The following is a 25044-nucleotide window of genomic DNA, read 5'->3' on the forward strand; positions in this document are numbered from 1 at the left end:
CATGTGCCCAAGTCCCCCCACCTCCGGGCAGCCCTACCCTAAGTCTATAGGAGAAAGCCACTACGACAAGTGTCATGTGTGGCCAGGGCTGGCCTTGCTATCAGAGGGTGTGGGTGTCCCGAGGGAGGCAGGCCAGGGCTGCCCACTGGGTCCTGGTTCAGAGCTCTCCCTGCTTGTCTCTTCCCCTGGGGGTGCTGGGACCTCACACGAGCATCTGTTCTTGATCTCCGGGCGCATATATGGCTTCCTTCCCTGATTCAGGACCCACCCTGCGGCCCCCAGTCTTAAGTCAGATGCCATGGTTGGGGCTCGGGGTTTAGGCCAGTCTCCTCTTCTGCCTTCCCAACTAGGCTGAGTCTTGGGGGACTCCCAGCCATTCAGTTACCAGGCACTGGTTGATTCTTGACCCCGAGAAAGCTTGGGGGGCCTAAGGACTAAGGGTGGATGAGCTGTTTGCTGCTCTGAAGGAAGGCTCATTCCACTGCTGGTGACCCTGTGGTATAACCAAGTCATGTGAATGCGCTCAGAACTGGGTGGGAAATGGACATGCAAGGTCTGGAGCAGAGGGGCCTTGGGGGGTGGGGGGTACAGGGTCCCTTTGCTCATGCATTGGGCTAAGGGACACGGGGTCTGAGGAAAGTGCAAGGTGGCAGTGATGCCTGAGCAGGGTTTTGAAGGATGAAGAAGAGTTCTCTGGGCAGGTTAGGTAAGGCATCTCTGCCAGAGCCAACAGCACAGATGGCTCAGAAGTGCCAAGCTGCATGATATGTCTCGGCAAACAGGCCGGTTTTCCTTCAGCATGGGGGTGCCTGAGTGGGGGCAGGTGAGAGCCCTCAGGGATTGTCTGACACAGAGAGTCTGGTCCTCTCTGTGTCAACACCCAAGGTGTAGTTGGCCACCACACTATGAAATACTCAGAGGCATGGGACTCTTTGGTTTTCCCCTGACCTTGAGTGTTGAGTTTTATAGCCAGGATGTCACGTCTCGATGCCATCATGTCTCTGTCCCAGACTGGGCTGAGGCTGGCAGTCCCTTATGGCAGGTGCCCTGGTTCTAAATTCTGCTCTAACTGATGTGGGGCAGAGGCAGTCAAGGCCCATGCTGTTCAGCTGTGACTGAGCATTGTTGCACATATCTGGGTGAGCAGACAAGGGAGTGCCAGCCATGGCGGCACGGGTGGGTGGTTCAGAAGTCCTGGGTTCTATTTCAGCTCCCTTAGGTGGCTGCTGAGCCATGTCTTGGGCTTCCGCTCCTCTCTCCCCAGCTACTCTTCTAACCAGAGAGGCCAGCTCTCCTTGGGTTTTTTTTTTTAATCCTTTGCCCTGAATGGCCAGGGCCTTACCTTGCATATGGTATAGTCAAGTATTCAAAGCATCCCCTGGTTTTTCTGCATAATCCTCCCTACAGTCTAGGGCATGGGCAGTGCTGTAAATTTTCCTCTTTACCTGCAGATGAAGAAGCAGAGGCTCAGCGAAGTCAGTGATGAGTCTGTCCACATCCACTTGGCCAGTGAGCAGACTGCTTGGGTCCAGTAGAGGTCCTAAGACCATCCTGGCCTCTTCTTCCTATTTGTCTTTAAATCCAGGGGTTCAGGGACTCCTGGGTGGCTCAGTGGATGAGTGTCTGTCTTCAGCTCAGGTCATGATCCCGGGGTCCTGGGATTGAGTCCTGCATCGGGCTCCCTGCTTCTCCCTCTGCCTATGTGTCTGCCTCTCTCTTTGTGTCTCTCATGAATACATAAATAAATTAAAGAAAAAAACCAGGGGTTCAACTCACATGCTGTCAGGCGCTGGGCAGATGATGATCATGTAGGAACAGGGCCTGGTGACAGGGTACGGGGAGACCCATCCCATGGTGTGCTGCTCAGCTCCCGCCCGCCGATGGACCCCACCCAGCAGGCTGGGCCAGGCATCTCAAAGACAGTTGGAGATCTGGGTTTTTGAGTGAAATGTCCCGATTTTACATGTCAGCAACTAATTTGGAAAAAAAAAAATCTTAGCCAAAGAAACTAAATCGGCTGCCCACTGGCTGGAATCTGCCCCATGTGATCTGGTCACTTATCACTAAGTGGCTGTACTCTGGGTCTGATTTAGGGTTGAGGGGGAATGTGAGCAGACTTCCCTGTGAAGGGGAAGGAGAGGAGCTAGTGTGGGGAAAGGAGGAGGAAAGAGTCTGGGAAGCTGCGGGTCTGGTCCATTCACGTCCTGCTGGCCAAGAGCTATGTAAATAGCTCAGCCGCCTGCATTCCCAGGGCACATACTTTCCATTTCCCTCCTGGGTCACCCTGAATCCTGGGGTTCTTTGGTGGTTTGTTGCCTTACTTCCTTTTCCAAAAATTGAAATGACGATGGCTTGAAAATATTTTCTTCAGTTGGGTTTTTCCTTGGTGACTTCACTCAGAGGCAGATGTGCTCTAATAATAGCATTGAAAGTTAGGGGGAATAAGTCAGCCAGCTGGTTCTGTTCCCCAGAAGTGATGTTACAGTTCCTAAATGTGGGCCGTCCCCGGGGGCTGAGCCTGCCAGAGGGCTGTGGCCACCGTGAGACTCCAGAGTCCCTCACTCTGCGGGACAGAGTCCTGACGGCTCTCAGTCGCCGGAGAGGATGGCTCTCTCTCACTTCATCCCTCGTGGCAGCCACCGTCTGCCTTCCTCCAGGACACGTGTACCACCGGGCATGAGGCAGGTGCAGGTCTCATAGGGCACTGCCGTCTGCACCCACTCAGCTCCCACCTCTTGCCGGTGCCCGGAGCCTGGGGAGACCCCATCTCCCTGGAGCAGCCCTGACCTCCAAGTGCCTCTGCAGGTCCTCGGCCCCAGGGCCAAAGTCCTTGGCGGGAAGGCCTTCCCGAGCTCGTGAAGCCTGGTCCCCCGCCTCTGGCGTTCCAGAAGACATTTTTCAGATAACCCACTCACCTCTCTGGAATAGTGTTTTATTTCCTGTAAGACAGTAGGAAGGAGGCGAGCTGAGTTGGAGAGTCCAGAAGCTTTCTGTGGGCCATGGGGGCGACAGGGGACTTGGGTGTGGGTCAGGCTTGGAGGCACACAGGCCATCCTGTACTGTGTTCATGGGCCACTGTCCTGGGACTCAGGGAGAAGACAGGAAGGCCGGCAGAGAGCCCATGCTGCTGCTCTGTGAAACCCTTCCTGTCTGCAGTCATCCCAAGAGCTGCTGGCAGATGTCTCCAGATATGATAAATGCCACTTCACTGCAGCCTAAAGCCCAGAGTGAAGCGGGCAGTCCGGGTGTTCCTGCTTTTGGGGCACGAGAGTTCCCCGCCGCGGCTGGCCGTGCAGGCGGGAACCCCAGGTCTGTGCTCTGACTGGGCCTCCAGCTTCTCTGGGCATGGGAGGCCCGTGGTCTGGCTGCCTCTCAGCAGGCCCGGGCTGCTAGGGAAAGTGCTAAGTAAGCACTCAGGGCCTGGTTGACAGCGATGCACGGGGAAGGGCGATGAGTCAGTGTGTTTATGAAAATCACACGTACCAGCATAGACATCAAGATGACCCGGGGGACAGCCGTGCTCAGAGAGCTGACGAGTCTTGCTCGTACTTGGGGGTTCACTGCTGTGTTTTCTTGACAACCCATTTCCTGTGCCTGCAGTGGTCGACGCATGAACAGATGCATGGCTGCTTAACTGAGACAGCCTCTGTCCTGACGGCCTCCGGTTGGGAGAGGGAAAGCTGGTGATGCACGGTAGAATCCAGAGCCATATGCCAGCCTTCCCTGAGTACCAGCTCCCTCAGGCACCAGCCTCCACTGGGTACCAGCTTCCACTGGGCACCAGCCTCCCCCACGCACCAGCCTCCCCCACGCACCAGCCTTCCCCGGGCACCAGCCTCCACTGGGCACCAGCCTCCCCCACGCACCAGCCTCCCCCAGGCAGCAGCCTTCCCCGGGCACCAGCCTTCCCCGGGCACCAGCTTCTCCTGGTACACCAGCCTCCCCTGGGCATCAGCCTCCCCTGTGCTTACCCTCCCCCCGGGCATCAGCCTCTCCTGGGCATCAGCCTCCCCCAGGCACCAGCCTTCCTGGGCACCAGCCTCCACTGGGCACCAGCTTCCCCTGGCGCACCAGCCTCCCCTGGGCATCACCCTCCCCCGGGCTTCAGCCTCCCCTGGGCTCACCCTCCCCCAGGCATCAGCCTCCCCTGGGCATCAGCCTCCCCCAGGCACCAGCCTCCCCTGGGCAGGGCTGCAGGTGCTTCTTTGGAAATGAGCTCAGGGTTTCTGACTGTCTCTGCAGGTCTGTATCCGTTTGCTTGCCGCCACTTAGCCACAGGCAAATCAGTGTGATCTGTCAGAAATATGAATTGCACTACCACATCTTGCCTGGAAATACTTCCTAAATATAGTTCAATATTTGATACTGCATGTAAGTTCTGGTGTGGCATTCACGCTCCTCCTGAAAAGTTTCCATGTTAGAAATTCCTTACGTGGGAGTTCCCAAAAATCTGGCTTTGGAGTTAGCCCAGAGTAACCCCCTAAGCAAATCTCTTACAAGTACTTTATGGGTTCTCAGAAGCTACTTAGAAGGCTGTATTGTGTCCATGAACATTCTTGGCCCAGAGAGGTCAGCTTTTAAAGATTTTATGTATTTATTTGAAATGGAGCGAGAGAGAGCACAAGCATGAGGAGGGGCAGAGGTGGAGGGAGCAGCAGACTCCCCACTGAGCAAGGAGCCTGACTTGGCATGATCCCAGGACTCTGAGATCATGACCTGAGCCCAAGGCAGGTGCTTCACTGACTCAGCCACCCAGGCACCCCCTCCCGGGTATTTCTTTGGAGATACCCTGAGATTGAAATTACGAGTTGTAAATCAGAAAGCCTGAGAACACCACTGGACAGAGCAGAAGTCTTCTTCAACCTCTAGCTTGCTAAAAGTTGACCTCTCTGGAGGCACCTGGGCAGCTCAGTTGGCTTAAGCAGCTGCTTTCCAGCTCAGGTCATGATCTCAGGGTCAAGTCCCGAGTTGGACTCCCTGCCTGGCGGGGAGCCTGCCTTGTACTCTCTTGCACGTTCTCTCTCCCAAATAAATAAATAAAATCTTAAAAAAAAAAAAAAAAAACACCCAGGAGTGTGAAAGAGCCACTAAACCAGGACAGTTCTGTGTTGGTAGTGGTGTTGTGCTTCTGAGAGCTACAGGGATGGGCAGCGATATTTTAGATTCCTCAAAATTTTGCAGATGCCTTCTTTACATTTTCCTGGTGGCCTCAATATCATACTCCTGTGTGGGAGAAAGACGGGCGGCCTGGCCCTGCTGCCAGGGGAGCCTCTGGGAGTGAGCAGAGGGACTTCTTTCAAACCATAGGTCCCTGGGTGACAGTCTGCAGGCAGCAGAAGAGCCGCTGGTGGCACAGGTTGGTGGCTCACGGGCCAGGCCTCCTCTCACCTGCTGTCTCGAGCACCAAGCTTTGTAAAGTAGTTCCTGGGGCTTCTAGAACCTCCAGAAAGATGATTAAGGCAAGCCCCTAGCTCCTCCAGGGTTCATTCTGTGGAAGGAATGGGACCACTGTGGGGACACACTTCCTGCCAGCTGTGACCTTCACTCTCTGCATGTCCCTCAGGGGGTGGCAGGGTCTGAAGGCCAGTGCTGGGGGATAGAGGGGGACATGAGCAGACTGTGCACCACAAGTCTGCGGAGCCAGCATAGACAGAGCCCCTGCCACTGTTTTATCCCCAGACGAGGCACCCCCTCTGGGGCTCAGGGACCAGACATGACCCACGGGAGGTGTGCAGCACTCACTCTCCTGGTTGCTCGTGTCTGCCAACCCGTATTGCACGCAGAGAATTTAATCCTGAAAACAGTCCTGCAGGCCAGGTGGTAAGCTGGAAGCTGGAGCCCAGAGGGGCTGCTAACTTGCCTAATACTGCCAGCTGGCCGGAAGCAACAGGTTTTAACCCTGGAACTCTCCGGCTGTGGCTCACATGCCACCAGTGACAACAGAGCAGCCCAGCGGCTGATGATGCGCTCGCACCCTGGAGCCAAGCTGCCTGGGTTTGAATCCCGCCTTGGCCCCGTACTGGCTCTCAAACCTGGGGCAAACTGTCTAAGCTTGCTGTATCCCCATCTATAACCCTGGAGAACAAGAGTCCCCATGTAGCAGGTCGAGGTGCTGGTGTCCTGCATACACCATGCTCACCAAGCACTGCATCTGGCCCTACTACTCACTACTAATCAGCTACTTGGTACATTAGTGGGAGCCACTTGCTGTCTGCACCACCGTGCCACCCACCTGGGCTTGGCCTCGGCCTTGGGCTTGGTCTCGGGGAGCTGGGAGGGAGGAGTCGGGGCCTCCAGCACCCCAGGCCAGTGGGACAGGAGGTGGTGGGGGGGATGCTGTGTAGCCCCGCCCTTCCTGCCAGCGTCTGCTGACCAATGAGGACCTTCGGTAAATTTCCACCCTCTGTAACTGGGCTTTGTTTCTTTGCATTTTACCAAAGTGAAAATAAGTTCCTTGGGGACAGGCCAGCTGAGGCAGGGGAAGGGAGGGAGGGACCTGGTGTGGGTCGCAGGGGTGGGCTCCCCCACCCCCACCGCCACCGCCACCCCTAGCTGGGCAGGGCCCTGTGTACCCTTTCCCAGAGGAAAAGCTGAGCCCTTCTGTCCTGTGAGCTTTGTCCGCTGGGAGGTCAGCTGCTGGAGGCCACCCTCCCCACCCCACAGCTCTTCCCGGCCAGGCCTCTCCCGGCTTCCTCCCATTGTTGGTTCCCGGCCCCTGGTCTTGCAGCCTGGAGACCCCCTGGCTCCTGGTGCGAGAGGTACACTAGGCCTCTGTCCATGCAGGGCGCTTCCCTCTGTCTTACCCTCCCTCCCTCTGTGTGTCCTCCTCTCTCCCTCCCCTACCTCCCCCACCCCTCCTGTTTCCTCTAGCTCTCCATTATTTTTAGTTCTTAAGAGGATGAAGCCCAGGCGGGAGGAGGAAGGAGGAGCCAAGTTAGTGACCTTCTAGACCAGAGATGGAGCATTCCTGGGCCTCGCCTGGTAGGGAGTGTTAGGAACATTTCCATTTTGAGTGAAGGATACCTCCATTCCTGGCTTGCCAAACAAAGGCTGAGTTGGCAGGATTGCAGGTCTCCTGGATGCCAGCTCCTGTAAAGCTAGGAATTGGGGGTACCTGAGTGGCTCAGTGGTTGAGCTCAGGACTTGATCCCAGGCCCTGGGATCCCCACAGGGAGCCTGCTTCTCCCTCTGCTTGTGTCTTCACCTCTCTGTGTGTCTCTCATGAAAAAATAAATCTTTTTTTAAAAAATTAAAAAGCTGGAAATTGGGGAGGCAGGAGGTCTGGAGGATGCACTACTAAGAAGACCTTTCCGTGCTGAGTTGATGACCTGAGTGAAGGAGAGGGGGTCCTCTGAACCCTCATGCGTGCCTGTGAAGAGATCCCTGGTGCCCAGGGCCAGCCAGGCTGCCAGCTGCCTATTGGAGCCATGGTGGGTACAGAGAACCCTAGGCGGATTGAGCAGGAAGTTCCTGCACATATGCCCCTCCTGCTCCCTGCACTTGTCTCTAGAAAAATCCAGGCCCTGGCAGGTGAGTCTAAGGAAATGTGAGCCAGCTTAGGTGTATCTGGTCTTGTAGGAGGTGGGATATGGCAAGGCCTGGGCCCTGGCTGTGTGCTGGGCCTGTGAGATGTCCTCATTGCTCACACAGCTGGTGGTGCTGTCGTCCACTGTGTGTGGACAAGTGCTAGGACAAGCGCCCAGTCCTCCAGAAGCTTACCCTCTGCTGGCAGACACAGGATGGTACACAGAATCCTGAGGCACTCATATGTACCCCTGGGGTTCCAGAACAGGCATGTGGCTGGAGTGACCTAAGAAGCTCTGTGGAGAAGTAGGGCCAGCTCAGAGATTCCAGTGGGATAGGCTGCAGGGACAGGTAGGATGCCGATCAGTGGGGGTGAGGAAGGAGGGCACTGCAGGCGGAGCGTCTGCACCTGCATGAGCAGAGACGCGGGGTGAAGCAGGTGTGCGGCAGGTGTGCGGCAGGTGTGGAGCAAGGAGGGGGCTGGCTGAATAGGAGAGGATGGGAGAGGCCGAGAGAGAGAGAGAGAGAGAGAGAGAGAGAGAGAGAGAGAGAGAGACTGTGTGTGGGAGTGAGGGCGGAAAGGCATCTGGGACTGGCCTGTGTCCCTAGGGGGCAGTGAGCACTCACCAGCTGGGCCAGGACAGCCGCCCTGGCAGAGATCCGGGTGATGGCAGAGGGGGAGTAGCTCTGATTGAGGACCCCTGGGTACCAGTCTGGGTCTGGGAAGGCAGCTCACCAGGAAAGCAGAGCTGGGCAGCCGTTCAGGGGTTTCCTGGCTTTGGCCAGAAAGTGCCGCTAGGCATCGACCGGCCAGAGTGATTCCCTCAGACAGGATCAGCGGGGCTGGGCTTGCATCGGGAGCACCCACTTCAGGCAGGAGCTGTAGGTCCTGACCAGGTCTACACCCCTGAGCTGGAGCATAGAAGCCCTCATGGGAGTGGAGAGGACGGAGCCCTCACCCCGAGAACCCTGGGCCAGTTTCCGCCTCCCACGCCTGTAGCGGCCAAGGCAGCCAGGCCTGGTGGGCTGGAGAGGGCTGCCCACCCCTGCTCTCCTGCCCCAGCCCAGCCACATGTCCAGTGCAGGGGACGTCAGCCACCCCACCCTCCATCGGTGGCTGCTCCAAAGGGCAGGTGGGAGAAGGTGTGCGCAGCCATGACCTCTGTGGTCGGTGGTCTATGCCCCCCTGCCGGGAACCCCCCCATCCAGCCTGGGGAGCATCACGTGAGGAGGCAGAAATAAAAGAAAACATTCCTTGGGTCCTTTTCGAAACGTGTTTTTGCATTTGGTTTTTAAGAGAATTGTCTTGTTTGTTAAAGGGGGGAAAGACGGTTAGTCTTAAAGCCCAGACTCTTTATTTTTAGCCGGAGCTACCTGCCCTGCCAAGTCCTTGGGCTTAATTTTTCCGATCCTCGGGGTCCTGGTTTTGAAAGGCCTTCCCTCCCCCTTGCCCTCGCCCTCCCCCGCCCGCCCCCAAGTGCACAGCTCAGGCTGGCAGGGGCAGGTCTCACTCTGGGCCCCAGCCAGGTTCCTGAGCAGGGCTCCAGGAGGGGAGCCGTTGGGCCAGGGGCCCCTACCTGCCCAGGCATGCCCAGCTGCCCAGCTGCCCGCTCGGGAGGCTTTGCCAGGCTGAATACAATGAACAAAGTTGGCTGGCCTTGGCATGGGAGAAGCGCAGGCTTTCCCCCAGCGAAGGAGGGAGGGATCACCAGGGAAACCCTAACTGCTGTTTCAGAGAGACCAAAAGAAGGAAGAAAAAAGCATTTTTCCAAACATGGACAACTCCGTGACTTTCGCTCAGACTTTTGCAAGAGCAGAACAAAGGACACTGACGAGGGGCAGGCCTTCCCTGAGCAGGGGCCTCCCGCATCCACTTTCAGCGCTTGGTTACATGCGGCCTTGACTAAGTGTGTGTCAGGGAGGCGGCTCTGGGAACAGACTCTGAAGGGGGCAGAGCAGGCCTTCAAGGAGGCCCCCCCACATCAGAAGAGCCACTCTTGGGGGAGTGGCTGATAGCCCCAGAACAGGGGGAGAAGATTGGGGGAGGTGGGGGCTGGTTGTCCTGTTGGCTGAAACAAAACAAAATGCTCGGAATTAAATTAAACCAGGAAGCTGTGTGACCTGGAGCACATTACTTATCCTCTCTGAACATGTGTCCTTGCTTGCGGAGCAGACATAGCTCTATCAGTGTGGGGAGGAAGGAGGTCATGGGAAATTACAAGTATGCCTGACAGTACATCAGACATGTAACATGCAGTATCTTGGCCTCTTTCTCCCACAAGCCAGGTCATTAGCTCTCACTAACACACATGTGCACACACGTATGCCACAAAGCCAAGTCTCTTGGCAGTTTTGGAAAGTCCCAGGGTCCAGAAAAGATTCTCCTTTTCTGACATCTTAAGAGATTTCTCCTCATCTATTTTACTCTTAAAAAACAAAACAAAACAAAAACAAACAGATTCTGTATAATTATCTAAAAAGAAAAGTTAGGGGCACCTGGGTGGCTCAGTGGTTGAGCGTCTGTCTTAGGCTCAGGTTGATCCCCGGGTCCTGGGTTCGAGTTCCACATCGGGCTCCCCTTGAGGAGCCTGCTTCTCCCTCTGCCTGTGTCTCTGCCTCTCTGTGTCTCTCATGAATAAATAAATAAAATCTTTAAAAAATAATAAGATAAATTTAAAAAAGAAAAAGTTAGCCAACTGGTCAAACTATTTCAATAAAAAGGGAAGTGCTGGAAGACAAGCAGAAAATTGAGGGAAGAAGTTAGATGGGAAAAGGTTAAGAAAAGCCCCACTCATTATAAAGAGGAATGTGCTCAGCCATCTCACTGTTTACCCCGCAAATACTGTTCTCTGGTGGTGCCTGGCCCACTTCCACCTAGTGGGGTTATTTGGGAAGATTCTTCTGCTTTGGGCAATTTTACTGATTTTCTGAACCAGAAACTGCTGTCAGCGCCCGGGCCTGGGTGGCTCCAACTGTCCCTGGGTCGCTGTGGGGCGGGGGGCGGGGGGGTGGTTGGGAACTGCTCCCGTGGGCTCCCGGCTGCCAGGAGCACCCAGAGGGGAGCATTGCAAGCAGTTAATCACACCGTTAGCTCATCTTCTTGCCACCTAGCGAGGTTTGATGTTCTGGAAGCTCCCAGCTGGATTCTCGCCAGTCTGCTGTGCCTTAGAGGCAAAAACTATTTCAATTAAAAAAAAAAAAGACACAAATAAAAGCAAAATGAACACCTGAGGTTCTGTTGCCCCGGGACAGTATACAGAGCACACGCATTGGTATTCTCACCTCGGTTCTCCCCTGAGCCCTGTGGGGCAGGCAGGACACATGACATGTCCTGGAACCTGGTTGACAGATGAGAACACCGCAGGGGACAGGGGGTGCTGGGTTTGAAGGCTTGCGCAGTGCTGCAGCTTGGAGATGGCTAAGCAAAGCACCATCCTAACTCCAAACCCTGGACTGTGCTCTGCTTCATCATATGCCTTCTAGAAAGGAAATCCTGCATGAAGCCTGCTGTCCCGGCCCCAGAGGCAGAGCCATGTGGGGTCACCTGGCACCATCAGTGGGAAGGGAGGCTGGAGGAAAGGCCAGCTGTGCTGGGCCGAACGAGGGGCTGTGCAGAACTGTGTTCAGGAGCCTGCTTCTCCAAACAGCCCTGGCATTGCTGCGGCCCACGGGAGAGGAATGTGGCTCCCGAGCAGCCTGTAGCTGCCTGGAACCCTCAGCTTGCTTCAGGGTGGGGGTGGGGCTCAGACCAGTTCCCGATGGGCTTCCAAGGGAAAGGGGGGTCAGAGCTGCATAGGGTCAGCTAAGTCTTTTGCAGGCATTCTTGGGAAGAGTTCCCAAAGGTAGAGATGAGCACCCTGGCAGGTGTCTGTGGGAGGGTGGGGAGAGGTATGAGGGACCCATGGCCATTGGCGGAGGGCGAGCAGGTCGGGATCCAGATGGCCCTGCAGGCCCAGGGTCACCTGCTCCCGCTGACCAGTTGGGCAGTTTTCCCCCTCTGGAGGCAGGGCCAGCTGCCGAGTCCCCAGTGCCCCCAAAGGGGCCCACGCTCGGTTCAGGCTCTGCCGTCCCCATATTGACAATCCCACTGAGTTTTGGAGGAGGAATCCTGTGTGTCATGTCTCTGGTCCTGTGTGGGTGGACCAGCTCCTCCTCCTCCCCCAGCCCAGCTCTGGATCCCTGCCTCCCTCCTCCTCCCCCTTCTCCTCCTCCTCCTGCTCTATCCTTGTGGATTTTGTGGGAGACAAAGGCCAGACCCCGAGGTGATCCCAGTTAGACCTTCCGTTTGTTGGAGACTGTTTCCCTGCAGTGTGAGTAGGATGTCTAGGGGCACAGCCGGACGATGGTGTTTTCTCAGGAGCCACGGGCATCACAGGGAGGCTTGGAATCTGGTTTAGAAAAACACACAGGATCAGACACTAGCCAGGCTTCCTCCCTTGGGTTCAGCCTGGGCCCTGCCTCCTGCTGGCCAGTGGGTAGTTTCCACCCTGGGCTCTCTGAGGCTCTGGGCAGCTCTGAGACTGGGGCCAGAGGTGGCCTGGAGAACCGTAGGCCCAGAAGGCTCCCCAGCATAGAAACCTGTGAGCTCTGAGGTCCCACGTGTTGAAGCAAGGTGTTTGCCCCACGTGGATGCTGGTCTCCAGGGAGTAGGTCTCACATCTGCTGTGCGGTCACACATGCTGTGCCCCCAGCCTCTGGCTCCTGCTGGCAGGTTATGTAGGGTGGATGAAGTCTGAGCTGCTGGGACAGGCTGGCTGGCTGTGGCTGGGGAAGGCTCATCTGGGGTTGGCCAGATTCACTGAGACTCCTGTCGCCTCCTGCATGAAGAGGGTAGGGGTTTGTTGTCAGGTTTTTTCCTCCCACTACAAATCTCTCCACGTTCTCTGATGGTTTCAGCTCAGGTCAAGTCAGGTGCAAGGGGATGGAGCTGCCTGGAGCAGTTTCCATACATAATGCATCTCCAGGTTGCTCCATCTTAAAGGATCCCCTCCGGCGTCCTGTCGGTTTCTGGTCCTTTCCTTCTAAATCACCCCCATGTAGCTGGGGTACTGCATGAGACCCCACCTTCAGAGAGCGAGGTCAGGCATGCAGCAGGTCAGCAGAGAGCGGGGCCCCACACTCACATAGAAAACAGCAAAACCCAAACTATTTAACCCTGGGATGTGGTCCTCTAGGCATTTGTGTAGCTGGGTCTCATCCAAGTCCACGAACCTGCACCTGTTAACCCTGACAATGTCACTTTGGTTGGCCTTACCCCAAAGCACAGAATCAAGGTGAAAGCCTGGCCTTTGGCGCCAGACCTGCTTGGCCAGGCGGCAGTTTTGTGGCTCTCTCCTTTCTCCCAAACCGCTCCCAATATATCCCAAGTGCACCACTCCAGCCACGGTCAGATCTGACTGATGGGAGAGGCTTGCGTTATCTGGTAGCTAAGCTGGAAGTGGCACCTGCCCAGCACCCCCCTCCCAAGTGGGACATACCTGGGGGTTTGATGGCCAGCTACAGAGCATCTCCCAAAGGCTCTGGACTCTAATGCCAAATGAGCACTCAGAAGACTCCCCCAGAGCAGAGCGGCTGGATGCCCAGGGGACCTGCCGTGAAGAAACCTCCTTGTTGCCCTTCCTGTTCAGTCTTGTCTGCTGGTACCTTGTCCAGCGTCCACAGGGCTGGAAGGAACAGGGCCCTCCCCAGATGTTTGGCACAGCAACTGTTGAATTGGTTTGAGGTTCCCAGGGTAAGCTGGCCCTGCTGGCAGGGGCAGAGAATGGATTGACTTTGGGGAAGCAACCCAACTTGGTGAGCCTAGGATTCTTCCGCTTACAAAGAAAATGCTTCTGTCTATTGTCAGGTTGTTGTGAAGATCAGACATGAGTCTGTGAGATGCCTGGTCTAGCATCTGTCTGGCACCTGGTCCAACACCTGTCATATAGCAAAAGCTCCCTGAGTGGTGAGCTGTGAATGCGGGTGCCTGGCCCAGTGCTGGTGGGCAGGCATACAGGGCTCTGCATGTCCAGGGCTCTGCTAGAGCTGCCAGCTTGCAGCGAGCTGGGAGCCCTCCCCTCCTCACCGCGATGCTCAGCAGACCCAGGAAGAACACCCCCACTTCTGCATTAGAGAAGCCAAGCCCCAGGTGTGCGTGTGAGGAAGTCCTGAGTCAGAGTTGAACGTGCCGCAGTTGGCTAGCCCAGCTCCTCAGATTGACCTGTGTGCACCTGCAGCCCAGAGAGGCCAGCAGGGACCCGTCAGGTGTACAGACCTCTGGGGACATTCTAGGATGCATCTGCTCCTGGGGGCTGGCAAGCAACAGCGCTGCAACCTCCTTTTCTAGGCCCAGCTGTGACCTGGAGATGCTTTCTCGGGTTGGCGTTGGTGGCCACATTCGGTACCACTTGGGTGCCCCTAGTGTACCAACCCACAGGATAGGAACATTCTACCGCCTGGGGTCACCTTGGTGTGGGAGAGGATTCTCGTGGCCTTGGCCTGATTCATGCTGAAGGCATGCTTCCTTATGTTGGGAAGGGAAACTGAGTACCCAGTTTGTTTACTTAGAGCGTAGTATGAACTGTCTGAGGGCCCCCGCCCGAGCACCCCCTCCCTTCTGGCTCAGACTCTCCCACACATACCCCATTCTCATGGGAGTGGCTTTCCCACCTGCAATCAGGGGAATCCGTGTGTTGCCCTCTCTTACAGGTAAGGCAGTCGGGCCACCGGGAAGGTCAGAAGCCCGTCCAATGGCAGTCAGTGAGCAGGGGATGGAGAGTCAGGACTCAGGCCCAGGTTGACCTGCCTCCCTGCACCATCACGCTGCCCAGCTCCAGGCTTCCTGGCCCAGGGTCCAGAGCTGGCCTGGCCTGCTCACCCTCGGCTGCTACTGGACCAGTGGTTCCAGACCTGGGCCGGGGCTCTGTCCCATGGGCCCCTGCTTGCCATGGTCTGCTCCCCCCAGTCTGTCCCCACAGTGCCTCTGTCGGGCACAGCCTCCACGAAGGCCTTCCTTCCCAGCACTCCCCCATCTTCACATATACCTCCCTGGCCGTGGGACCAGTCCTTTCCGGGTACTCTGTTGCCCCCGAGTCTACAGATACAATGTGAGGTGATACACTGCAGCCAGTGACACTGCCCTGGAGGGTTTAGCCATCCACAGGATCTGGGGGACCAGCTGTCATTACCCTCCCCTCGCCCCCCACTCACTAGGCAGAGGAGGAAACTGAGGCCCTAGAAGGGCATGAGGGTGGAGGTGTGGGCTTCGGTGTTCCCTGATGGGGAAGTGGATGGGGTGGGGTCCACCCTGGCCTGGGAACATGTGCTCTCCTGCTCCCATGCTGCACCTGTCATACCCTTGTCCTTTGTGAGCTCTGCTGCAGGGAAGGGACTGGCACATGGTGGCCAACCGTGCACATTGCCTCTGTGCCTACCTTAACGTCTTCCGCACGAATCTAGGAGGCCACTGCCCGCCTCATCTTGTGTTATGAGGTTTTTTCTCATCGTTTATGGGGACTTCTGGGTGCTCAGATAAGTAACGCCTTGGCCTTCCTTAGCCTTCTTTGGTGATCTCCATCAGAAGGATCTAGAAAAACAACCTTGCCAGTAGAGGCCCAGCCCTTCTGTCACATGGCCTCGTGTAAGAATAGACTCGGTCTTGATGGTGGGGTGAGGGTTTCTGGCACCAGGAGAGATTGCCAGGTTCAGTAGGGAGCAATTCTTTTCCTTAAACAGATTTTAATTTGAAAGCCTGCTGACAGGAGCAGCTGAGTCTCAGCAAAGGGGGAGAAAACCCTGGCGGCTGATTTAACCTTGAATCCACCTTGGGCACCACCAGCCCCTGTAGGGATGTGGCCTGTGTCCTTTGCAGCGGTTGGAGGGCAGGGGAGGAGCTGTGTCTTCGGGGGTGCCCACCAGGGAAGGCAGGACCCCTCCTCCTGGCCCCCTGCCGCAGAGCTCCTAGCTTCTGCCTCTCCGAGCACAGAGCCCTGGAGCCCCCATGGGTTCACTCTGTAGTTTTCCAGGCTGGGGACCTGCTTTCTTGGGAGCTCGGGGTGCTGCCCAGTGTGGGCTCCCATGCCTTTCTGGGGCTCCTGTGTTTGAGACATGCAGTCTTCCCTTGATTGTCTCTGACTTTGTCTTAAAGTTAACTCAGGGATGCATGGTCCTGCTCATCCTGGGGCCACAGGCAGCAGCGAGTCACCTTGCTCTGAATTCTTCACCCTAACCAGAAAGTACTATGTTTCCCTTTCTAATGGAGTTTTTTTTAATTTGCTTATTTCTAGAGCAAATCATGGAGGAAAATAAAAAACATGGTGCACTGGTCTCCCTTTGTCATGTCCTTCAAGAAGAAGTACCCCTGGATCCAGCTGGCAGGACACGCAGGTAGCTGCTGGCCTCTGGCCTTCCCTGCCTGATGATTAGTTCTGTGGGGAGGCACCCAGTGCATGAGGGAGGGGGTGCCTGGCCCTGGATGCTCTAGAGATGGAAGCATCTGGAACAGGTTGTCTCTTAGACTTTGTGGTCTACAGTCTCAGCCAGGCTGGCCGCACGTGGCCTTCAGGCTCCTCCCCAGGGCCCATGCCGCCCCTTCCCCAAACACTCACATGTCTTCCCCTTCCTCTGTCCCTCTGACTCTCCATCTCTCTCTCCCCCTCCGCCTCTCTTCCCCCCAAGCTCAATAAAAATGTGAAATCATCACTCACAGCTCGCCCACCATTTGTCATGCTGGATAAAGTGGCCACGTTGAGTGTTTCATTGAGCGCCCACTGTATCCCACATCACCACGGCCTTGGGGGTCATGACATCCATGGAAGTAGACTATCTGCCCCAGAGGAGCTTAGAGGTGGTGGAAGATGCAGGCCGGTCACCCCACAAGCAAAGGACAGTGTATAGAGTCTGAGGTCCAGGTGGCTGGGGTGCCCGTCAACTACAGGGGAGGAGGGACATGTGTCCTCAGAGCCCGAGAACTGGCTAGTCTACATGTGGGGAGGTTTCGGTGGCTGCCCTGGACTTGACCTTTGTGACCGCAGACCAGCACAGGGTCTGACATTTCCTTTATATCCCCAAGGCACTGGGGCAACACCCTTCCTGAGTAAAGACTTGCCTGACAGCGTGGCTAGGAAGGAGCACTGCACGGGTGGAGCACTGCACGGGTGGGCTGGGCCATGGACCTCCCGCTTCTCAGCCGCTTTCCCTGTCCTGGAACTGAACCCAGCCCTATCAGGACCTCTTCACTGCCTGAGCAACAGGACTGAGGGTGGGGTGGGGGTCCCGATGGTAGCACACAGAGGCGTGCGTGGGCCTCACTACCCGAGCTGGGCCTCCAGCAGTGAGGGCCCGTGTCCTTGCATCTTCAGACCAGGAGCCTGGGGTTCTTGGGAAAGCTGGAGGCCCAGCCCAACTGTGCAGCCTGGGGGGGCGGGCGCTGGGACTCGCTCCCCTCCCAAAGTGCTTGCTCCACAGGCGGGGAGCTGGGGGGCACCCTCAGCCCTGTGCTGCCGAGGGGGCCTTGGGGAGGGCCTGGGACAGGGACCAAGGTCCTCCCCCGACCTGCTCTGCAGGGAGTTTCAAGGCAGCGGCCAACGGCCGGATCCTGAAGAAGCATTGTGAGTCCGAGCAGCGCTGCCTGGACCGGCTGATGGCCGATGTGCTGAAGCCCTTCGTGCCCGCCTACCATGGGGACGTGGTGAAGGACGGGGAGCGCTACAACCAGATGGACGACCTGCTGGCTGCCTTTGACTCGCCCTGCGTGATGGACTGCAAGATGGGCATCAGGTGAGCCAGGCCCCCGAGCACACTTCAGCCGCCGCCGTGCCCCTGCCCTGCCCTGCCCACAGAGGTACCTGATGGGCCTCTGGGGAAGCTGGGCATTCCCAGCCTGCCCCGAAGTCTGGTGTGCGCCAGAGCAGGCTAGTGGTCTGATGGGACCACTGGAACCCCATCCCACCCCAGTCGTATCACATTATAAGCATAAGGGGACAGGACCCTAGCTTTGCCCCTGACGGCCTCCTCCGTTGTCCAGAGCCAGTGGCTATGGGGCTGGATAATGGGGCCCGGCTTGGTGCTGAGCTTCCCTGGGAAGGGCAGGTGGGCTTGCTTGGGGTAGCAATGTGGAGGCTCTACAGAGAACCTGGGCTAGCGGCTCTTCTCAGCACCCCTGTACCCTCACCCGTGGAAAGGGGGAGCCAGTTAGTGGAATATGCTGGTTTGCTGACAAAGATTTGCACCTGCCATCCGAGTGCTGTGGAGCAGGAGGCTGGGAGCCTGCCATCTTGGTGGGCGTGGAGTGCTCTGCCCCCCCGCAAGGCAGACCACAAGGGGGTGCTAGGGCCTGTGCATGGAATCGGGCCCCACCCCTGGCATCTGCCCAGGGAGATAAGCCAGGAGAGGCTTCAGGAGGGAAGGAGACAGGAAGAGTGGCTAGGAGAAGAAAGGGTGGTGCAGAGCCAAGAGGGTCCCAGACCCGGCCACCAGCACTGTGGGCCCCATTTTGGCGGCATGGTGTTCTCATCCCTCTTGCACATGGAACATTCTGACCCAGGAGTCATGGAGCGGCTCTTCTGTTTGCAGGTAGGGCAGTCAGCCACATGGTGTCAGGGTGCCATGCTCACCTGGGGGACGTCCGGCTACAAGTGCCCAGACTGGGCAGCCAGATGCTGGGCTCCTCCATCCGGCCAGTGGCTCACTAGGGAGATTGACGTGGTGGGGGGGGCGGTTCTGGGAAGCAGCTCCAAGCCAGGGGCCTGTGTTTGCTTGGGATGGTGGAAGCGGTTTTAGTTCTTACAAGAGGAGAACAAGGAAGAAGGGTGTGTGTGTGTCCATGTGTCTGTGTGTGCACAGGAGAGAGGAGGGCCAGACAGCCAGTTCCCTTTCCCTCCTCCCTTCTCCGAGGACTGTCATCAAGTCAGGCCCTGCAGGCAGGGACTAAGGGACGGTGAAGACATCCCACTGTTTGCTCATGCGTGTCCCTGATCTCCCTCCCTCCCTCCATCCAAGGCCCTCACTGCTCCAGCCCACAGGGAGGAAACAGAATGTCCCTCCAGCTACCAGTCGGCCACTGCTCTTCCCAAGAGTCTTATTTCTGTCCCCGGAAGGCCCTCCCACGGTACAGCAGGATGAACCCTCTTGAGGGAAGACACATAAATATTCTGATTAGTATTCACTCCAACCAGGACCCCAAAAAATACACCCTTGGGGATGAATGTGTGGCAGGTGGGTCCTGACAGTTGTCCAGTGTACCTGTCTATTCCCTGGGAAGCTGCCAGGGATGGGCACCCCCTCCACCCACAGCTGCCTCCCGTCCCCTGTGTCCTGCAGCTTCTGTCTCTCAGCACCCCAGTGCTCTTGGGAGAGACCCAGGATGACCAGGCAAGACAGCATTGGCCCAATTGTGGGCCGGGCCTGGAGGCAGTGGGGCAGGAGGGGGATGGTAGGTCTCTCCAGAAGCCTTCTCCTCCCTGCTGCGCCCTCACCGCCACCCAAAGGCATGGGTCATGGTCCAGTCCAAGCAGGGTCCACGCAGCCAGGGAGAAGCACAGCCCATGTCTGTACCAGGCCCTGCAGACCAAGCCCTGAGGGGGCTCTCTGTGACCCTGTGTCCCTGCAGGGACTGCAGTGCTTTCCCAGCTGTGTCTATCCGGGATCCTTGACCTCACAGCCTCTCCTAAGACCAGCAGCCCGTGACCATACACAGTGGGGGCCTGTGCTTGCCAGAGGGATGAGGCCGGTAGCTGCTACCGACACCAAGTCCTGGGCGTGAGGGGTAGAGACTAGTCAAAAGGAACTGGTGGGCAGGCTGATCAGCAAACCCAGCCTCAACCATTTTGGAGGCCTGAGGAAGAGGGGACACAGGCACCTGTCAGTGTCCTAAACCAGGAGCATTGTGGGAGCGGGGATCCACACGGACATACGCTCACGTTGGTCTGGCGGGTTTTCTTAGATGTGACTTGCTAGGCAGAATCAGAAGTGTTTTCCTGACATCGGAGTCAGGGCCAGTGGGTGGAGACCAGGACTGTCGGCAGCTTTTGAGGCATAGGCATGTAAGCTGTGGGCCCCCCACGGGCCTGCTGCCTTTCCTTCATGGTGAGTGGCTGGTCCCCATGGCAGGCCCTGCTCCCTCATGTGAAACAGAGGGGCCACCTCCCTCCTGGGGCGGTGGGGCCGGTGTCAGGGAGCTCAGGCCCCACCATCCGGCTGCCAGACGGAACTCAGATGGACCGGCAGGGGGGGGGGGTGCTTTTTAGAGAAAAGCCCACTCAGAAAGGACTGGAAGCCAAGGTCTGCTTCCTGTTTAAGGAGCTAGTAAATGCTCTTTGCAGAAGTAGAGCCACCCACCCACTCCAGAGGCCCCCACAGTGTGCTCAGGAGCATTCAGGATGGCCAGCTGCTCCCGGCCACACGGCATACACACACCAGCATGACGGGCCTCCATGCAGAAGTGTCCTGCCCTGCAGCCTCTGCCTTCAAGCTCCTGTCGTCACTGACCTGGCTCTGGAGGCACAGTGGTGTGTGCATGTGCATGCACATATGTGTGTGTGAGCATGAGTGTGTGTATGCGCATGTGTGGGTGTGTGTGCACATGCTTGTGGGTGTGTGTGCATGCGTGGAGGTATGTGTGGTGGGTGTGCAAATGTGGGGGTGGAGGTGGGGGTGGGGTGTGTGTACACATGCAAGGGGGTGTGCACAAGTACAGCCAAGGGCTGACAAAAGGTTCTAGATGACCAGGCCCACGTTCACATTGGAGGATTTGGCTTTTATATTTAATACAGTGGTTTCTGGAAACTTGTTCTTCAAAGACATCATGAGTTGACCTGTAGTCTGTTCTGGGTCCCAAACCAGCAGCTTGGAGCAGGTGTGATGGAAAGTGGTGGAGCAAGGCCCTGGGATGGCGGGGAGGAAGGGGCTGGGCTACAGTCCACAGCTGTTCACCGTGGGCAGCTCCCACCCGCAAAGGTAGGAGGGAAACCTCTCCACTGCGGCTGCAGCTTAGTACTGTGATCTTGTTTCAGGAGGGTCACGGGCAGCAGAGGAGCCCAGGACCGGGGAGGGGGGGTTTGACTGGGGAGCAGGGATGTGTCTGACGTGCAGGAAGCCGATGTGTGCACAGGGGTGGCTTCCCACCTTAGTTTGGTGAGGGGGGTGAGGGAGGCATTGCGGGGCCAGGGATTTGGCCTGTGCTGCCCCTGTCTCCCCGGGGGGGTTCCCGAGGGACTCCTGCCAGTTGAGCCAGCATGTAAGGAGGGCAGGGCACTGAGCCACTGCATTGGTTGCATTTCTTCGGGTCTTCCGGGGGCTCAGGGGTTCAGGTGTGAGGAGGCAGCTGCTGCGCCAGGCAGGCTGAGCCGGCACAGCTACAATAGGACAGTGGCCTCGGGGCCCCCGGGCGCCCCTTCCCAGTCCTGGGCCCACACACACACACACTGTGGCCCCTTCAGGGGCTGCCTTCTGACCTGGCCTTCGTACTGGAGATGTCCCCTCTGGAGACAGCCAGTGGCATCTAAGGCCTTCCCACCCCGGAGGACTGGGGAGGGAGTGGGGCCAGAGGGACAGAACTAGCTCTGCCATTGCTCAGGTGCTGGCTTTGGGGATGCCTGCTTTATGGAAAGGTTGCAGGAGCCAAGCGGGGTCCTCTGGGGCCCTGGGCAGACTCTGCCCTCAGCCCCTCTCCCGACCTCACCCCAGCAGGACGAGCTGCTGAGCTGCCCTGCCTCCTTGCACCCTGCCCTGCTGGCTTCCGTGGGGAGCCCTGGAAGGGAGAGCCCCTCAGCTCTGCCAGGCCCCCTCAGAGATGCTGGCAGGGACACCCCATCTGCAGGGCTGCCCGTTCTCTCCCCAGCCTGAGCAGAGTGCATGACCATCCCTCCCAGTGAGCATGCCCCGGCCAAGCTGAATGCAGCCCCTCGGGCAAGGCTGGAACTGTGGTCTAGTCAACAGCCCCCGTTACCCCCTCCCTGCACAGGACCTACTTGGAGGAGGAGCTCACCAAAGCCCGCAAGAAGCCCAGCCTCCGTAAGGACATGTACCAGAAGATGATCGAGGTAGACCCTGATGCCCCAACTGAAGAGGAGAAGGCCCAGCGCGCTGTGACCAAGCCCCGGTACATGCAGTGGAGAGAGACCATCAGCTCCACCGCCACTCTGGGCTTCAGGATCGAGGGCATCAAGGTGAGGCTGGCGGAGGCCTGGGCCACCGGCTCCCAGCTGAGGAGGGCACGGAGGCGCCCACCTCCACCTGCAGGGCCGTGGATGGGCGAGCCATAGTCCCTGCAGCCTCGCTGGGTTTCTGTCCATGGCCCGCTCTGGGCCCCGCTGCCTGGACCGGTGTCAGGGTAGGACGGCTGGGAGCTAGCCAGCGGGCTGAAGGCTGGGCGCCTCTGCAAATGGTCCCCTGGGGACCCAGGCTCCCGCCAGCTCCAACCTGAGAAAGCCATTCGCTGTTTCCTTGTCCTCTTTCTTTTTTTGCACTTGGCCCTCAGACTGGCTGCAGATTTCATGTGTGCCCCCGCATAATGCTCATTTTCCTTACTTTACCTATTTGAAACAATCCACTGTTCCCTAAACTCTCCCTCACAAGCTGGACATCCTGGCCTCATTCATTGTCTGACCAGCCCTGGGAGAAGCCAGCTGTCTCCACCAGCTCTTTGCCTGCCTCTCTCCTCCCCTCCCCTGCCTCTCACCTCCCTTGCTCCAGGAGATGCCCCACAAAGAGCTCCAGTGGGGAAGACTCCCCCAAGATTTGCCAGCCACCTGGCTGTCCGTCTGCCCCAGCGTCTCGCCTAATCTTTTTTTTTTTTTTAAAAGATTTATTTATTTATTCATGAGAGACACACACAGAGAGAGGCAGAGACACAGGCAGTGGGAGAAACAGGCTCCATGCAGGGAGCCCGATGTGGGACTCGATCCCAGGACCCTGGGATCACGCCCTGAGCCAAAGGCAGACGTTCAACCACTGAACCACCCAGGTGTCCCAGCGTCCCGCCTAATCTTTCAGAGGCAACCGCATTGCATTAACTAGCCTCCAGCCTGGTGGCACACAGACCCAGGTTTGGCTCCTAATGGAGCCATCCTCACTCACCTTTTGTCCCCAAGAACAGAGTTCCTCCCAGGAGAGCTAAGCTCCATGTGCTTTCCTGGAAGAGCCTGGAACAGACATGGTGCCAGACTAAGAAGACAGAGCAATCTCTGGCACTGGGTGGACCAGGGAGCAGGGATGGGCAGGCAGTATTATATCTGAGCTTCCAGGGAACCCACGATAAAAGATCTTACATTACAAAGGGATCCTCATTGACTTTGGGGTGGGGAGCCCCTCTCTTCTGTCTGGTGAGGGAGGGCACCTCTGGACAGCAGGGACCCCTAGGCACTCGGGTTCCCAGGGCCAGACCCTGGGTGAATCTGAGACCCATCTGTCTCGCTCCTCCATCCCTGGTGTCCACACTCCCAGGCCTTCCCTGACTGTCCACACTCTGCCAGAGACACTGCCACCACCACCCTCCCTTGTGGGGCTCAGGACTGGTCCCCTCTGCACTGCTGCCCAACTAGCCGCTCTGTGTTCTTGGATTGCCGGGTGGGCAGGTGCCACACCTGCCCATGGGCCCTCTGCTGACCCCCCTGGGCGGGTGTCCTTCTCCTTCTCAGAAAGAAGACGGCTCTGTGAACCGAGACTTTAAGAAGACCAAAACGAGGGAACAAGTCACCCAGGCCTTCAGAGAATTCACTAAGGGGAACCGCAACATCCTGGTGAGTCAGGGCCCCCCACTCCCGTGCCCTCTGAGGCTCTTGGCCAGCCCTAGACTGAGCCAGGCCACCACAGAACACGCCGGCCCCAGGCTTCCGCTGGGCAGGTGAAGAGGAGGGCGACTCGGTTGCCAGCAGCATTCGAGGGTAGATGGGGCCCTCAGGGGGCCGGGTCTCTGCCTGCCGTCCACCTCATGGCTCCAGGGTTGGTTCCCTCCTGTATGGGGATTGTCTGCTGTGCGCTTGTGTGCTCACCACATCCGCAGGGTGGCCCTCTGGGGTGGGGACATTCTTGTCCTCACGTCACAGGTGAGGAGCTGAGAGGTCAAGGCACAGCTAGCTAGGAAAGGACAGAGCTGGACCTTGCATGTGGGTCGGCCGCCTGCAGCCTGCTGGCCCCCGCACTCCCCAACACTTCCTGGGCCGGCCAGGGCTCCCCCAGGCCCTGAGCCTCCCCCAGGTCCTATGAAGCCACAAGAGGGAAGTGTGTCTGGGGCGGGGTCACCCTATCTTCCCCAGCAAGAACTGACCGGTTCTCCCTGAGCTCCAGGTGCAAGTGGCACAGGTTTGGGACAAAGTGGTATCACGTTTGCCACTGCAATAGTAGACAGGCTGGATGGAGGCCTTGCCCTCTGGGGTCGGGAACTTGGCCCTCCAGACGGAGGTAGGGTGTGCTGAGCCTCTGCACCCTGAGGGAAAGGCACCCCGGGATGGACCCAGGCACACTAGGGACAGGGGCCCCAGAGCCCCTGGGGACAGGCACTTTCTGAACGGGGGTGGACCAGGACAGCCTTTCCTACGAGCAGACTCCTCGCTGGCCAGACCCAAGGATCTCCCTCCCTCCTTTTCAGGCGGGGGAGGCCCTCCTTAGCTCCTGGCAAGGAGGCTTTGATCACGGGGTATGCACCCAAACTCTTCCACAGCCCAAACCCTCTTTTTTCCGGGTCACCTGCTCCTCAGCAGTGGCTGCCACAGAGCACAGCCCCACACCTCTGCTGAGGGCTTATTTGCGGGGCCAAGCCCCAGGCCGCAGCGCTGCTGCAGAAGGGCATCCGGGTACCGTGGGAGCCTGCATGTGATGGGCTTCCCCGTGGCCCCTGGGGACGGCAGGCACCCCCAGAGCCAGCACAGCTCAATCCCCAACGGAGGGCTCTGCAGAGAGGCCACCATTAGAGGTATTTGTGGCTCTCCCACTTGCTCTGTCCTTTGGAAGGTCAGGGGCATGGAAGTTTGTATTCTGGAAGACACCATGGCAACCAGGCTGTTGGGATGCGGCCTCCACTCTGCTGGCGTTCCAGAATAAACTTTGCCCTTGTGTGCAAGCTCACAGGGGCTGCAGGGCTGTGTGGAGGCTGTCCCTCCTACACCTCCCGCTCACGAGGGAGCACGGGAGGCCCCCGCACTCCCTGACACTGACAAAGCGTGGCTGCCTACCTCTCCTGGGCCTCAGTCTCTGGCCCTTCTAGATGAGGGAGACTGGAAGAAATCAGGGAGTAAAGTCCCTTCCACTCTGACACCAGCAAGTCTAATGGGCCACATGGGGCTTAAAAGATACCCAGCCCCCAGGTGTCCAAAACTCTGGCCATTTCTGTTCCCAGATCGCCTACCGGGACCGGCTGAAGGACATCCGGGCCACCCTCGAAGTATCTCCTTTCTTCAAGTGCCACGAGGTAGATACTGGGCTTTCATCCTCCTGGGTAGAGAGCTATGCTCTGTGTGGTCAGCCAGGGCCCTTGGGCCTGCCCACCTGAGTTGTGAGCGTGCCTCCCACGTTAATAGATCTGCTGTTCTAGAAGCTGGAGTGGCA

General features: G+C 57.8%; 1 protein-coding gene across 2 annotated transcripts in view; it reads left to right on the forward strand.

Annotated features, from left to right (window-relative positions):
• ITPKB (inositol-trisphosphate 3-kinase B) overlaps positions 1–25044 on the forward strand; it is a 93018-nt gene that overhangs the window by 62748 nt on the left and 5226 nt on the right. The window contains exons 3-7 of one of the 2 annotated variants that reach the window (XM_035718513.2): positions 15789–15888; positions 17067–17280; positions 21464–21668; positions 23139–23240; positions 24836–24907. In XM_035718513.2, the coding sequence (XP_035574406.1) occupies positions 15789–15888; positions 17067–17280; positions 21464–21668; positions 23139–23240; positions 24836–24907 (693 nt within the window). Of the gene's footprint in view, positions 1–15788; positions 15889–17066; positions 17281–21463; positions 21669–23138; positions 23241–24835; positions 24908–25044 lie in introns of those variants that run through there. The other variant, XR_007411992.1, reaches the window with a different exon arrangement.

The sequence above is a fragment of the Canis lupus genome, chromosome 7 (genome assembly GCF_003254725.2).
Source record: "Canis lupus dingo isolate Sandy chromosome 7, ASM325472v2, whole genome shotgun sequence".
Lineage (NCBI taxonomy): Eukaryota > Metazoa > Chordata > Mammalia > Carnivora > Canidae > Canis > Canis lupus.